This window comes from Saccopteryx bilineata, chromosome 2, assembly GCF_036850765.1.
Source record: "Saccopteryx bilineata isolate mSacBil1 chromosome 2, mSacBil1_pri_phased_curated, whole genome shotgun sequence".
NCBI classification, from domain to species: Eukaryota; Metazoa; Chordata; class Mammalia; order Chiroptera; family Emballonuridae; genus Saccopteryx; species Saccopteryx bilineata.
This window is the reverse complement of record NC_089491.1, coordinates 8834173-8849131: the sequence shown is the minus strand read 5'-3', so window position 1 is coordinate 8849131 and position 14959 is coordinate 8834173. Positions and strand designations below refer to the sequence as shown.

The window sequence follows — 14959 nt, the reverse complement described above, 5'->3', positions numbered from 1 at the left end:
ATCTCATCACTGAAAGGGTCTGAGAATTTCTCTGTGAATTAACCCCAAAAAGATACACAGGTGTGCACAGCTGAGGAGGAAAATTGCATAGCTTCATTTATTGTATCCAGTTTCCTGTATATTAAAAACCACCAATTGGAAAATATGTAAATAAGACAGAACATTCTTAAGATTAACTTATTTTTTACAAAGTGAAAATCTTTAAAACTAGATGAAATGGAAATATTTTTCCTAAAATGATACCAAATGTTCAATCAGAGCTGAAACATCCTGGCCATATATAACATGTTTTCATTTTGATCAAGATGAAAGTTAGGCAGTTAGGACACTAGGCTAATTGATCACTTGGTTATTTGACTTCAGGTGAATTAACCAAGACATGAAAGACTGAAAATAAGTAAGGGGAAGAATGCTGAGGCAGACCCTAGGAGGTATAGCAGCTGCAATGGTGGTGGCGGTGTTTGGCCATTTGTGCTTCTGCTACTCGTACTTAGTGAGGAGTCATTGGTCAATTATGGAACTCTCTCTTTCCGCAGATTACACTTCATGTCAGTAGAAATGGACAGCAGCAGTTTTATTCAGTTTGATGTGCCTGAGTACAGCAGCACCGTTCTGAGCCAGCTAAATGAACTCCGCCTCCAAGGGAAACTGTGTGACATCATTGTCCATATTCAGGGTCAGCCATTCCGAGCTCACAAAGCAGTCCTTGCGGCCAGCTCCCCATACTTCCGGGACCATTCAGCATTAAGTACCATGAGTGGCTTGTCAATATCCGTCATTAAAAATCCCAATGTGTTTGAACAGTTGCTTTCATTTTGTTACACTGGAAGAATGTCCTTGCAACTGAAAGATGTTGTCAGTTTTCTGACGGCAGCTAGCTTTCTTCAGATGCAGTGTGTCATCGACAAGTGCACGCAGATTCTAGAGAGCATCCATTCAAAGATCAGTGTTGGAGATGTCGACTCTGTTACCGTCGGTGCTGAAGAGACTCCCGAGAGTCGGAATGGAGTTAAAGACGGCAGCTTCTTCGCCAACCCAGTTGAGATCTCCCCTCCATATTGCTCTCAGGCACGGCAGCCCACCACAAGCAGTGATCTTCGGATGGAGACGACGCCCAGCAAAGCTCTGCGCAGCCGCCTGCAGGAGGAAGGGCACTCGGACCGAGGGAGCAGCGGGAGCGTTTCCGAGTATGAGATTCAGATAGAGGGGGACCATGAGCAAGGGGACCTGCTGGTGAGGGAGAGCCAGATCACTGAGGTGAAGGTGAAGATGGAGAAGTCCGACCGGCCCAGCTGTTCCGACAGCTCCTCCCTGGGAGACGATGGCTACCACACCGAGATGGTTGACGGGGAACAAGTTGTGGCGGTGAATGTGGGTTCCTATGGTTCTGTGCTCCAGCACGCATATTCCTATTCCCAGGCAGCCTCACAGCCAGCCAGCGTTTCAGAAGCTTTTGGAAGTTTGAGTAATTCCAGCCCATCCAGGTCCATGCTGAGCTGTTTCCGAGGAGGGCGTGCCCGCCAGAAGCGGGCTCTGTCTGTCCATCTGCACAGTGATCTGCAGGGCTTGGTGCAGGGTTCAGACAGCGAAGCTGTGATGAATAACCCCGGGTACGAGAGCAGTCCCCGGGAGAGGAGTGCAAGGGGTCACTGGTACCCATACAACGAGAGGTTGATCTGTATTTACTGTGGAAAGTCCTTTAACCAGAAAGGAAGCCTTGACAGGCATATGCGACTCCATATGGGAATCACCCCCTTTGTGTGCAAGTTCTGTGGGAAGAAGTACACGCGGAAGGACCAATTGGAGTACCACATCCGGGGCCATACTGATGATAAACCGTTCCGCTGTGAGATTTGCGGGAAGTGCTTTCCATTCCAAGGGACCCTCAACCAGCACCTGCGGAAAAACCACCCCGGTGTAGCTGAAGTCAGGAGTCGCATGGAGTCCCCTGAGAGAACAGATGTGTACGTGGAACAGAAACTAGAAAATGACGCATCGGCCTCTGAGATGGCTCTAGATTCCCGGATGGAAATTCACACAGTGTCCGATGCTCCTGATTAAGATGGTAAAGAAGTGCACCCAAACAAAGCACATTAATCAATGCATATTTGTGATTTGCTTTGTTGTAATCTTTCGTTGTCCCAACCATCTGGAAATCTCTTGGTCTCTTGGCAGTTTTTCTAAGGTTTCTGGAAGGAACACTTCATTGTGTTTATCCTTTCCCCCTCCTCCCTCCCCCAAGGAGCTCAAAGCATGAAGGGCATCGTATCCAGGGAAAACAGGCTGACAGTATTCCTCTTTGGCTGAACTCTTAATCCAAAATCTGCCAGTGATTTAGCTATGCCAACTGGTTGACCCTGTGTTCTCTGCCAAGAGGCACACTCTCTCTGGGGCCATCGTGTGCTGAAACCAGTGCATTTCCATGAGAGAGACTAGGATGCCGTCAGCTGATTTAAATGGGTAACCTTTTCTAATTTAAAATTACTTTTACGAAGTAGTTAGACAATTTATATATATATATAATAAAGTGATTATTATATATATAGTATATATACATTCTCAAATTTGGTTTTATTCTGGTTGAGGTGAATGTAAGAGGAATATATAATTTAATACAATGTGAACAGGGCTTTTGACTCTGTCTCATCCCTACCTAATATGTTAGGGTTTTGCCCCTTTATTTCGCTTACAGAAGAATGTTAATAGGTTTTCATATATATTAATTATTGTGTCCAAAAGCAAGCAAAGCAAATCACAGTGTTCATAGCTCTGCTTCATAATAAACACATAAACCAAATGCCATAAAATGTATTCAACTCTAGTTGGAAACCATTTGGAATTTTTGTTAGTTGTCCAGTGGTAAGCTGGATGACCCGTGGTGCTGACCTTTTTACATATTGTAGTGTTCTATTAGCCAACCCCAAAGGAGCAGTGGTTTTCAATGTTTTTACTGGTCTCCGAATCTACCTGCATTCCGTACTGTAGAAACACACATACCAGGTAACTAGATCAAATCGGTCTCTGCCATGAGTTACTACTCGCACTAAAGGAAAGGGATTTGTGGCCTGTCTACAATATTCTCCAAGCAGTGTTGTGGTTGTTTTGTTTTATTTTTCTTTTTTTAAACAGCCAGTTCAGGTGCACAGCAACTTTTTCTACATGCAGTTCCCAGGGAAACTGCAGAACTTGGAATTTGTACTTTTGTAAAGATATACTCTATGGGAATTGCAAGCAATATATCTATCTTAGAATTGTGTGTGCTAATGAGGGCCTCCGTGGCTCCCCCCCTCAGTGTTTCCTGCTTAAAGAAACCAACAGTTTAAAAAGCCCTCTAAGATACTCTGTGTGTCACCAAATCTGTGTGCGTCACCATTTTTTCACCTTTTTTTTTGGTCACGTGGTGCTATCTTTATTTATATATCTTTTAGGTCAGTGTAATAGAAAATGTGAAATCCAACAGTAATAGTGAATTAAAGTTTTTTTCCACTCGAGTTTATAGCTTGAAGAGAGACCTCAAAAGCATGTGCTGGCAAACACATTACTGTATAAAAACATACCTGAGTCCTATTTGAATAATGTTTTATTAGTGCTTTAGGAAATGTCTTCAGTTCTATATTTTGTTCACCGTGTGCTTCTAGTAAACAAATTGGTACTGTATACTCTGACGGAGTACTTTGTGGGCAGTTTGGCGGTGAGTTAGTGCTGCAGGCTGTGGGAGGGGGTCAGCACTCCGGCCTCCGCCCTGGCACCTTGGCTCTGAACCGCGTGGGCGGTGCATCTCTGTCCCTGTCCCCGCAGAAAGAAGAACAGCACAACCGCCTACAAGAAAAGTGAAAAGACCAACCTCAGAGGCTAGGCGTTAAAGGAATACAAAAATAGATGTTTGCTGGTTTTCCATGCTTTTTTGGCCCTTAATACAAGAATGGTGGGGGTTGGGGGTTATTTCTTTTGTTTTGTGGGGGTTATTTTGAGAAAAATGAGTCATGCAGACCCTTGTGTGTGACGGTCCCGGGAGTGGTAGCTATGCAGTGGTATCTGTTTAGCACACAGGATCTTCTCATGTGTGAACTGCTGCGCTACACATCAGTGTTACTACGGACAGATTACACTCGAATCCTGCTGCTCCCGAGGAGCAGCTTTTGCTAAATCGGGTATATGGTATGCCTTTCTCCTGTCAAACTGCCTAAGTCAGGGGCTGCTTCTCTCCTGGAGCACGTGCTCAACTCCCGTCAGAGCGGCGTGCCTTGAGGGGAGGCTGGACCCCAAGTGTTTACCCACTGAAATATGTTCTGGGGTTTCAGGTAAATGTTTGTAATTTTTTTCCTTACACAAATATGTTTGGTTTTGATTTTTTTTAAAAAGAATTAAATGCAAAAAATTTATGTTGTGATTCAACATTAAGTTTGTGATAAGAAATGCCCAAATTAAGGACATGAGAGGTGAGGCTCAGGGAAGGAACCTCCTTTTCACTCTGGCCTGGGGCCTTCTGAGCGGTTTCCAGAGCATTCTGTGGTATATCAGACAAAGTAGGAGGGAAGCACTTGGGGCAGGCATCTCAAATGTCCTGGTTCTTGTCACCGTGTCAGTCTTAACCTTATTTACATGGAGTTCCTTGTATTTGTAAATTTGTTTGACTGGTTTGAGTTTACCAAAGAGTGACTTATCCAAAATTGTCTTTGACAAAACTATACATTGCTTTGATTGTACAGTTCAGGTTCGAACATTGTAATGGGACTGTTAAGGGGCAGAATATTGATGGAGTTTCTCTAGAACAGTCATGATTCCACATTTTGCAAGTTCCGCTTGCTCCCATTCATGTTGCTAACACTTTACCCTTTCCACTGCTAGCAGTGTTAGGAAAGACTTCTCAAGCCATAACACAGTACTGTAAGGTTCCACAGGGCTTCGAGGGAGGCGGCGCGGAGGTCAGCACACAGCTGTCTAGCCTCTCTGAGCATGCGTACTGCTGTGCTTCTCAGTGTGCGCGGCGAGCGAAAGATTGCTCCATTCAGATCGGGCAGCAGCAACTACTTGTGCCTTGTCACATGAGGATGTGCCAGGAGGATTAACATGACCACACAACAGAAACATTCTCTCCCCGAAGTTCACCTCACGTCTCCGCAGACGAAGTACGCTGTGTAACTCCTTAGAGCAACTCTTTTTGGAAAGCAAAGTCCCTATTTCTGTACAGTTTTAGATTAGATGTTTCATTTATAACAAATGCAAAAATCAATTAAGATAAAAGTGATATGTGAAGAAATCTTTTACAGTAAAATATATCCTGAATTCATACAGGTTTGTTCATAATTGAGTCCCTTCCTGAGCCCCCTTTCCCATACATAGACAATGTGAAGACAGTGACAGCGTCCTTTTCTATAGGGTTTGACCTGTTGTTACAAACTGTGAAGACAAAGAATTTTATACTTTTACTGTTTGTGGTTCTAAACAGTTATTTTCATTCTTATCAGTTCTTGACCCTCTAATTTCTACTAAAGCTGTAAATACATTTAGAAATTATATTTGTAAATGCAATATATGAAGACAAGGTAATTTTTTAGTTAGCGGAAAACCTCCCGGCTGGCTCTGCCTTGGCAGTTTTCTGTGTCTTGTTTTCTTTTTTTCCAACAGCAGAAAGGGTACTGTCGGTTCACTGTTAAGCAGAATATACTGTAGAACTAAATTGATCATTTTTAAATCTTCCAGAGCATGCATGGATGTTTTTTCTAACAAGAGCAGTTATAACCAAGTCTTTGTTTTCCCTTAGCCCAGACCAGAAGCCTGCACATTTTTGTGTGTGGTTTTGTTTTCACTTTTGTTTTCACAGCTTAGACTCTAGGAAGAATTTGCAGGAACACAAAACAAGGGCTGGAGGGGAAATCATCTATGTGAATGAGATTTACTTTATAGCTATCAGTGTATTTTATTTTAACGACTTTTTCTATTAGTTACTGTGATTTTTTTGTTGTTGTTGTCATTGTTATTGTTAAATTCTGTAATGGTTTCCTGTGAAGCCTCCACTAAAAGGGACTCAAATATGCAACACCTAAACTATTTTCCAAGGGCACATGCCCCTTGAATGGTGCTTCTAGACTGGTCAGGGTTATTTATTAAATTTTATATATGAAAGTATTGGGGAATTATGTAAATTCTTTATATGAAATTATCTAGTTCATAAAGCATAGATTTCATATTACTCAGTGCAACTGAACTAAAAGTTCAGCAGAGTCATTCACATTGTTCCAAATTTGTAATGGTTGTCACACGCCACATACGTCTTCTTCAGTAAGTGCCAGAGTGTCTCCCCTGTTTCTGCCCAGTGTTGGACTTCTGAGCCCGGAGGAGAACCTGCTTCCTCTCTGGGTCTGCACACACAGGGCTGTGGCAGTTCTTGACCAAGTCCTGGAGTGAGCCTGGCAGCAGATTCAGTAATCGGACCTCTTGCCCCCTCAGTGACAAGTATGCTGTGAATTCAACCTTTGGACTTGCTGCCCAAGCCTTTGGTTGCTGCCCTGACTATATAGTAAGAGGTAAATAAATTTACCTGGCTTCTTTGAGAATGACCATTTTCCTAATGTGAAAACCATCTTTCTCACCACTTTTATTAGTAGGGCTAACATTTTTTTCCGTTATAAATGGTTGAGCAATTTGAATGACTTAACAGTGTCATTATCTTGCAATATAAACTGGTAACCTCACAACTCCACACTTCATCACCATATGAAGTAAATGAAGCTAGCTAAGCGGATGCTGTATCAACTAGTAACTTGCCATTAAGGATTATTTTATAGCATGAATTTAAGACTATTTATTCAAATGATATTTTACTCTTGTATTCATTTTGTTTTAGATTTGTGACATGAATATTTCAGTGCTGCTTAATTTTGTTCTGAATTCTTGTTTCTTGCTTGTAAATGGCTTTTTTATGGTATAAGTAAAGTCCATGGAAATTGCTGTTTGTAAATAAAAATGCTGCTAGAGCGAATGTGCTGTGGTCTCCCTCTGTGTTTGCCCCTTGGGCCCCTGTGAGTCTCACTGGCTCTCACAAACATCTGCAATGTCACAGTTTCTGTAACCACTGTTTTCAAAAGGTTGAGATTTCATAAAAGCTCTTGTGCCACTGTCTGTGGTGCTGGGGATAGGAGAACAGCATTGGTCTGTTTCTGACATTTCTCTTGTGGCAAAGACTGGACTTCCAGGGGCCCTGGTGTGCCCCTAGGTCTCCCCAGGACGGACCCCTGGTGAAGCCTGTTTCCACTGGCCTGCCCGTGTGCCCCTTTGGCTCCCTTGAATGAGCCTTGTTCTCCTGCCAGAGGACTTGGAGCTGTACGCGCTCATGTGCCTTGTCCACCTTACCCCTCTTCGCCTGCAGCTCCTCCTCTTCAGATTTCAGCCCAAGGAGGGAGCCCTTTCCTACAGCATCCCTTCTAGGTCGGCCCCTGTGAAGGAGGCTCACTGAGCTGTGTTCCTGCCCTTCAGAACACTTGTGACAATTGGTGATTGTATTTTTTTTTAATTTTTTACAGAGACAGAGAGTGAGTAAGAGAGAGGGATAGACAGGGACAGGAACAGAGAGAGATGAGAAGCATCAATCATTAGTTTTTCATTGCGCGTTGCAACACCTTAGTTGTTCATTGATTGCTTTCTCATATGTGCCTTGACTGCGGGCTTTCAGCAGACCGAGTAGCCCCTTGCTGGAGCCAGCGACCTTGGGTTCAAGCTGGTGGGCTTTTGCTCAAACCAGATGAACCTGTGCTCAAGCTGGCGACCTCGGGGTCTCGAACCTGGGTCCTCTGCATCCCAGTCCGATGCTCTATCCACTGCGCCACCGCCTGGTCAGTCCTGGTCATTGTATTTTGACTAGTGAGATGATTCAATGTTTCTCCATCTAGTCTGTAAGTTCTGTGATGAAAGGGATCCTGGACCGTCTCCCTCACCTGTGTATTCTTCCCTGTCACCACAGCAAGTACCCAGTAAGGACCGAATGGATGAGCAAAGACAAGTGTTCTGGGAAGGAGGAGCAGGGTGGGTGGGGTTAAACCTGCCTCTGTGCCGCTAGAGCTAGAGTGGGCTTGCTCCTTGATGTAAGTAAGACCAGGTCTCTCCCTTCTTGTAAGGATTTCTTTACAGAAAGAAAGCTGGGTGGTGAGCTGGTGCCCAGCATCAGAGATCTTGTAGGAACCAGTCTGACTTGCTAGCTGGGGGCCTGGGGACGTCTGAGGTACTCAGTGGCTTGATGGAGAAAGTGCATTGACTTGTGAGTTTGGAGGTTTGGTGTCTTGCCATGCCTTGGCCTGGCCATGACCTTAAGCAGGTTGCTCACCCTCTTTAGCCTCCGTTGGTCTAAAAGGATGGCGTTGAACTCCTGTGGCTTAGGTAAGTTATGAGACAGGACAGTGACTTCTGATAGGTTTGCATTTTCCTTAAAGGCTAGAGAAGTAAACCAGAGTAGAATCAGGGGTGAGCCTCCCCAACAGGGTTAGGGGACTATCTGCAGGGGATGTCGTCCTGGGAATACCACCACCTGAGGAAGATACCCTGATCCAGAGCAGATGTGGAGACGTAATGAACTGCATTGCTGGCAAACGCCATTGGCAGTGGCTGGCTCTTTCTATTTGTCCTGAAGTTATGATCTGTCTTCACTTTTGTTTCTTCCAATTATAATTCGTACAACTGGCCAAGCCCGCCTGGCTTTCGGGATATTTATGATATCCTTTATAATGTTGAAGGCCCACCAGCTATCCCTTCTTGCCTTCTGGTCTTCATCTGTTTCCTGGACCATTTCCTCCAGCCTCAATGACTGTTAAACATCTCGTGTGATATTTTCCTTTTGTTTTTCACAACAAGGCCTAACTTGCATATCTTTTGTCAGCAAATAGGGCTCAAAACTTTTCAGAACACAAATGGCAAAAAGAGGCGCCTCCAAGGAAACATGTTGCCGACCCAATCAACCCGGGGAGTGCCGCTGAGCCCTCTGTGGGCGATTGCTTTGTGGGGCTGGGCCAGAGATGTGCAATAAAGCTTGTTGGTCCAGCTTTCATTGGCCAATGAACTATTACTCTAGAAGTGGGGGTGGAGAGATATATGTAAATGTAAACAATGGATTATAATGCAATCGCCCACAAGGTAACCTGCCCACGCTGGCAGGGACAGTACTGCCTCCCTTTTCTCTCCAACTCGGATAGCAAATAGGTCCCCTGCCCTTCATCTTTGAAAGAAGTTGCTTACAAGGGCGTCTTTTGTTTTGGCCTCTACCCTAGTGGAACGTGGATCTAATCAGTCTGGCAGGGCCTCTGAGGCATAGCAACCAACGTTCCCTTGGGGGCGGCGAGCTCGGTGTTGCTGGTGATTGTGCTGTTTGTTCCCTCGACTATGTAGACAAGCCCATCTCAAGCTTTGCTGGGGAGGCAGTGAGGTCCTGGCACTCAGAACATGTCTTCATCCCTTCTGACCTCACCCTTGGCACTCTGATCAGCCCATGGGCACTCTTCTTTGTGTCCCGTTCCAACACAAGATTTGCCCCTGTTGTACCCTGGGCCCACTAGTGGCTGTGTGTGGCCCAAGCCTCTGAGCTAGGATAGATCCTGTGAGTTTGTGCCACCGTCAGGTGCTCTGTGAGTATGTGTTCTTTAAAATGTGCAAATTGGAGGGTCATTCTGAATTCTGCCCCCTTCCCCAGAGTGCTCAATGTGGAAGGGAAAGACCCTTACACTCTTTAAGAATGGGAGATGGTCACCCAGACTGTCTACTTCCTGCCTCCCCATACTGAGACTATCTACGGAGGTAATCTCCAGTTTCTGCTTGCTTGTGAAAACTGGCTGCTTCCCGAGGGGCTCTGCATCATTGACAGCTTTCCATGATGAAAAGTCCTTCCTTATTCTTAGCCCAAGATCTGCCTCACTGGCGTTGGGCCCTTGGTTCTGTGTTCTAGCCCACAGGACCACAACGTGCTTCAAATATTCAACAACAGCAGTCCTGTCTCCTAGCTCTCTCTTGGGGCTTTTCTAGGCTACATGTGGCTATTTTTTCTAGAGACTAGACCAGTGGTAGTCAACCTGGTCCCTACCGCCCACTAGTGGGTGTTCCAGCTTTCATGGTGGGCGATAGTGGAGCAACCAAACTATAAATTAAAAGATAGATTTAACTATAGTAAGTTGTTTTATAAAGATTTATTCTGCCAAACTTAGCGAAAATCCGACATAAAGTACTTGGTAAGTAATTATTTATTATATGCTTTAACTTGCTGTTAAATTTAACTCTGCTTTATAAATTTTATAAAGTTACTTCCCTACTTTATAAATCACCATTACTGTGGAACCGGTGGGCGGATAGAAAATTTTACTACTAACAGAGATACAAAAGTGAGTGGTAGGTATAAAAAGGTTGACTATCCCTGGACTAGACCATGGGGACATCCTTCCCTTTTCTGTTTGCCCACCTCCTTCCACTTCACGGCTTTAACAAACATTGTTATGAGACGTGTTTCTGACAGAATTTTGTTGGAGCTAAGGTGGTGGAATCCATAACTTGGAAGAACGCTTCTTTGGCAAACAAATCACTTTTGTGTGACTGTTATTCTAACTAGCTTGTCTCTGCCAGATGTTCTATTCATCACACATTCGCACATCCGGCTGCCTGGAGCCGTTTTCAGGGTTGTTTTTTTTTTTGTTGTTGTTGTTAATTTTTTTAACCCCCTAGCTCCTTCGCTCTTCCCCTTACATCTCCAAATAGTAATGTGAGACTTGAAAGGCACCTTTAATTTGGGAGATCTGGGCTCTGAGAATCGACTGTGGCACCTGAATTTCCCCCGAGGCCTCACACCCGGTCCCTCCATGAGCGTTCTCTCCCCATGTGACTGACTGTTCTGCTCTCAGGGCTCTCTGGCTTTCCTAACTTCGAGGGTGCTGGCGCTAACTCAGCTGGGCTGAGTCCTGCCTTGCGTGTATTGAATTTGCAGAGGGCAGGCACGGGAGGACATTTGCTGGCTTCACATCACTTCCTCTTTGCCCTTTCAACACAACTGCCTCCTCATACTCAAGCCTCACTCGCCCCTTCCTGCCTGCTGGACCCTGGCTAGGCTTCTGTTGAAATGGGAATGCTATTAGGTGTTCAATATCTAAACTACCAGTGAGTGACCTTCTTTCCTTCCACTACATGGTTCTCCTTTCCCCCAGAATGGGCCTCCAGGGACCTCCTGCACCCAGGCTCTGTTGAGAGGCCTTACATTCACCTGCACTCAGGGGATGTCCAGCCACAGGCGCTGTGAGCGCTAGGATGTCCATGCTGATGTAGACCCAGCAGCTCTTTGCCTACAATTTTACTTGTGGAAATGTTTCCCTTTATAAAGTGTGAGGAGCTATCTGGATGTAATGGTCTAAGCCTAGACAGAAAGAATTGGATAAGCCTGACTTGTGGTGGCGCAGTGGATAAAGCGTCCACCTGGAAATGCTGAGGTTGCCGGTTCAAAACCCTGGCCGTGCCTAGTCAAGGCACATATGGGAGTTGATGCTTCCAGCTCCTTCCCCCCTTCTTTCTCTCTCCTCTCTAAAAGGAATAAATAAAAAAATATATCTTAAAAAAAAAAAGAATTGGATAGTGTCCTCTTGGGGGCTCTAATCCTGTCTCTGGGGCGATAGTGTTAGAATTGAATCAAATTGTAGGATGCTCAACTGGTAGAGAAGTCCATGTGCCCTGCACACACGGTGGAATCGGTGATCAGAAGAGCCTTTGTGGCCCTGGCCGGTTGGCTCAGCAGTAGAGCGTCGGCCTGGCGTGCGGTGGACCCGGGTTCGATTCCCGGCCAGGGCACATAGGAGAAGCGCCCATTTGTTTCTCCATCCCCACCCCCTCCTTCCTCTCTGTCTCTCTCTTCCCCTCCCGCAGCCAAGGCTCCATTGGAGCAAAGATGGCCCGGGCGCTGGGGATGGCTCCTTGGCCTCTGCCCCAAGCGCTAGAGTGGCTCTGGTTGCGGCAGAGCGACCCCCCGGAGGGGCAGAGCATCGCCCCCTGGTGGGCAGAGCATTGCCCCTGGTGGGCGTGCCAGGTGGATCCCGGTCGGGCGCATGCGGGAGTCTGTCTGACTGTCTCTCCCCGTTTCCAGCTTCAGAAAAATACAAAAAAAAAAAAAAAAAGAGCCTTTGTCCCTCCAGCGTCAGGAACAGGAGATGCTTCCCTCCATCATTCCGTGTTTCCGCAGGGTAATAAGTTCCTTCCGCTAAATGTGAAAGGATATTATTTGAAGATAGACTCTGACTAATTAAAGATGTACATTGCAAACCTTAGGTCAGCTGCTAACATTTTTGAAGCATTTAAATGGTTTGACATCCTGTACTGGACTGTTGGTCAGCAGTTGAGCACCATTCCCCCTCCTGTCAGGGTCTGGACGCTTAAGAGAACTACACTAGTTAGAGTCTACCAATGAAAAATACAGTTGACTCTTGTTATTTGCAGTAGTTATGCACTATCAAGTCATTGTGAACACTCATTAAGTCAGAAAACTGAACCATTGCTCCTACGGGACAGTCAGGGTTAGGTTGCTGTGATCCTCTGCACAACATTTTTGTAACCCAATCAAAAAGATAACCTTGTTTTATGTGTGCTTCTGTTTAGAGTCACCGTCATAGATGCTGTTACTTCCTTACCATTGAACTCATGACTGACAGCTCTCTACTCATGCCTAAACCAAGCTTATCTAACACGTGTGCTTTCTCTGTAAGGCACCCCACAGCCTTCCTGTGCTTAGGGACTCTGGATAGCGCTTCAGCACTATGCCTGGGGATCATTTTAAACAGAGAAATAAACAACAAAAAGCTCAAAAATGCAGAAAATGTGGCCCTAAATAGATTGCAAAAGGACACTTGTTTACAGTACAAGAACTGAACAAGAAGGCAGAGTGTCTCGATTGACCTTTGTTGAAAATATGCACATCAGGCCACTCAAATTTTGTTTTTTGCTCGTTCACTGTGAAGGAACTTGAAAGTGCTACAAGTATTAATTTTTGGATTCCAAATAAATGTTAGCAGTAGGCTAATTTGTAAATATGGAAGCCATGAATAATGAGGATCAACTGTATGTCCACTTCAGCGTGCCCACTCCTCACATCTACCAGGGCAGCTCAGGTAGTTCTCGTTGACTGGGAATTGGTCATTGTGTTTTCTTGCCAAGCTTCTAAGAGCAACTCTAGTAGCTGGGATCCTTGCTGGGGTGTTAAATCCCATGTTCTGAGAAAGTTGCCCAAGTCAATAAGCTCTTGCTTGTCTAGTCTTATATCCTCGCTTCCTTAATCAAACACCCACAAAATTCAATCCCGGCGTTACTGTTAGATTCTTTAGGTACATGGTCTATTTTTCCCCTTATTGGTCCCAGTGCATAACCAGCTGGGTTATGTTAGGATTTAACCCTACTTACCAGCTTGACGGCCTGGAGAGAGGTGGGCTCAGCACCAAAGGCAGGGGCACCTGTTGTCTGCAGGGAAGGGCCTCTGTAGCGCCTGCCAGCACAGTGGCAGTTCCAGTTCTTATAAAGGAAATGTGCGCCAGCTTGGCAAGTCTGGAGGGGTCTGGGGGGCGTGGTCCAGAGCCAGTATCCTCAGGAGCATCCATCAGATGGTCCTGTCCCATGTTTTAGGATCCAAGGTTTTCCCCACCAGGGCCCTGACCTTCACCCTAACACACTTGCCTTGGCTGAGCATTCAGACATCCCTGGACAGACATCTCTGACAATTAGGTCTTCAGCCTGCCACTCAGTGAGTCTGTTCTGCTACCACAGGGAATGAGGGGTTCCTTGCAAGCTAGCTTCCCAGCCCTCTGGCTCGCACATTTCGCCAATAACCGCTCCTGAACAGCCTGCAGGCTTTCATTACCCTTTTGCAGCACAACTTAGCTGAAACCAGCCAACTAGCTTCCTCTGTTGACCTCGCCTCCCTACTTTTTCAAACTTTGGCATCATAGCACCTCCCACAGTATTCTCCTCCAGGAGGACATTTTCGCAGGTCATCACCCGCAAACTCTTTAGCATTAGAGCCACCACCTTATCCTAGGGACTATCTGTGTTCCACCAGGAGAGCAGCTAGTTTGCCTGCTGGGCAATGGGTGAGCCAGTCCTAATTTCCCTTTCCACTCCTGGTACTTCTTGTGCCATTCCGGGTTCACTGAGAAGCAGATGCCAACACAGGATTCAACACGCAAGGATGTTGTTAAGGGAAACGGGCAGGGAGCTGAGGAGGGTTGTGAGCCACTAGAGTGTGATGCAAGTCTGACCCCAAGTGAAGGAGAGAGGGAAGGCAGTGTGTGGAAGCAGTCTCTACCACCATGCCTTACAAGGTTGCTGGGCAGCCCTTGAGATACAGATGATTGTCAGAGGGGTCCCATTGTCACCCAGGGACAGGCCTACTTTAGAATTCCTGCCATGACTGGCATTGGGTGCAGCCCATGTGCAGCATTGCCTCTGTGCAAATGCATTATTCAGTTTCAGAGATCAGCAGCGGGGCACTTGGTCAAATGAGCTCCCAATAGTTGGAAGTCTGCAAGGTGCATTCTCATGGCCACTTGAAGACTCACTCACTTTTCTCAGGAGAACCTTACAAGGTAGGCAATCTGCATATTACCGTCTTATAACAGAAAGCTGAGGCTCAGAGAGTTTGGGGCACTTGTCTAAGGCCACACAGCTGAGAAGTGGCAAAGCCAGCAGTTTTCCCAGGAACTAACAAAATTGAAAGCTTCATTTTTAACTCTTTCTTTTCAGTCCCTCACCCACCCACCAGCTGCCATGGTGTGCCTTGGGGGCGCATCCCCATTGCCACTGTTACCTGTAGCCCTGTGATGGTGTTCTTTTGTATATCCTCTCCTCTGTCTCCTGATGCACCCAGGATCTGGAGGAGTGCTACATTCTAGAATCCTGTTGCACCTTGGGGTTCTGTGGACCTCTGCACGGAGCTGTCTCTTGGGCACCAGGACAGGGTGGG

General features: G+C 45.9%; 2 protein-coding genes across 4 annotated transcripts in view; both read left to right on the top strand.

Moving 5' to 3' along the window:
* Window positions 1-6973, top strand: part of ZBTB34 (zinc finger and BTB domain containing 34) — a 32484-nt gene extending 25511 nt beyond the window's left edge. For both annotated transcript variants that reach the window (XM_066256177.1, XM_066256178.1), the window contains exon 2: window positions 537-6973. In XM_066256177.1, the coding sequence (XP_066112274.1) occupies window positions 537-2061 (1525 nt within the window). In that variant the 3' untranslated portion in view covers window positions 2062-6973. The remainder of the gene's footprint in view (window positions 1-536) is intronic.
* Window positions 1-14959, top strand: part of RALGPS1 (Ral GEF with PH domain and SH3 binding motif 1) — a 330788-nt gene that overhangs the window by 24121 nt on the left and 291708 nt on the right. The window lies entirely within an intron of this gene.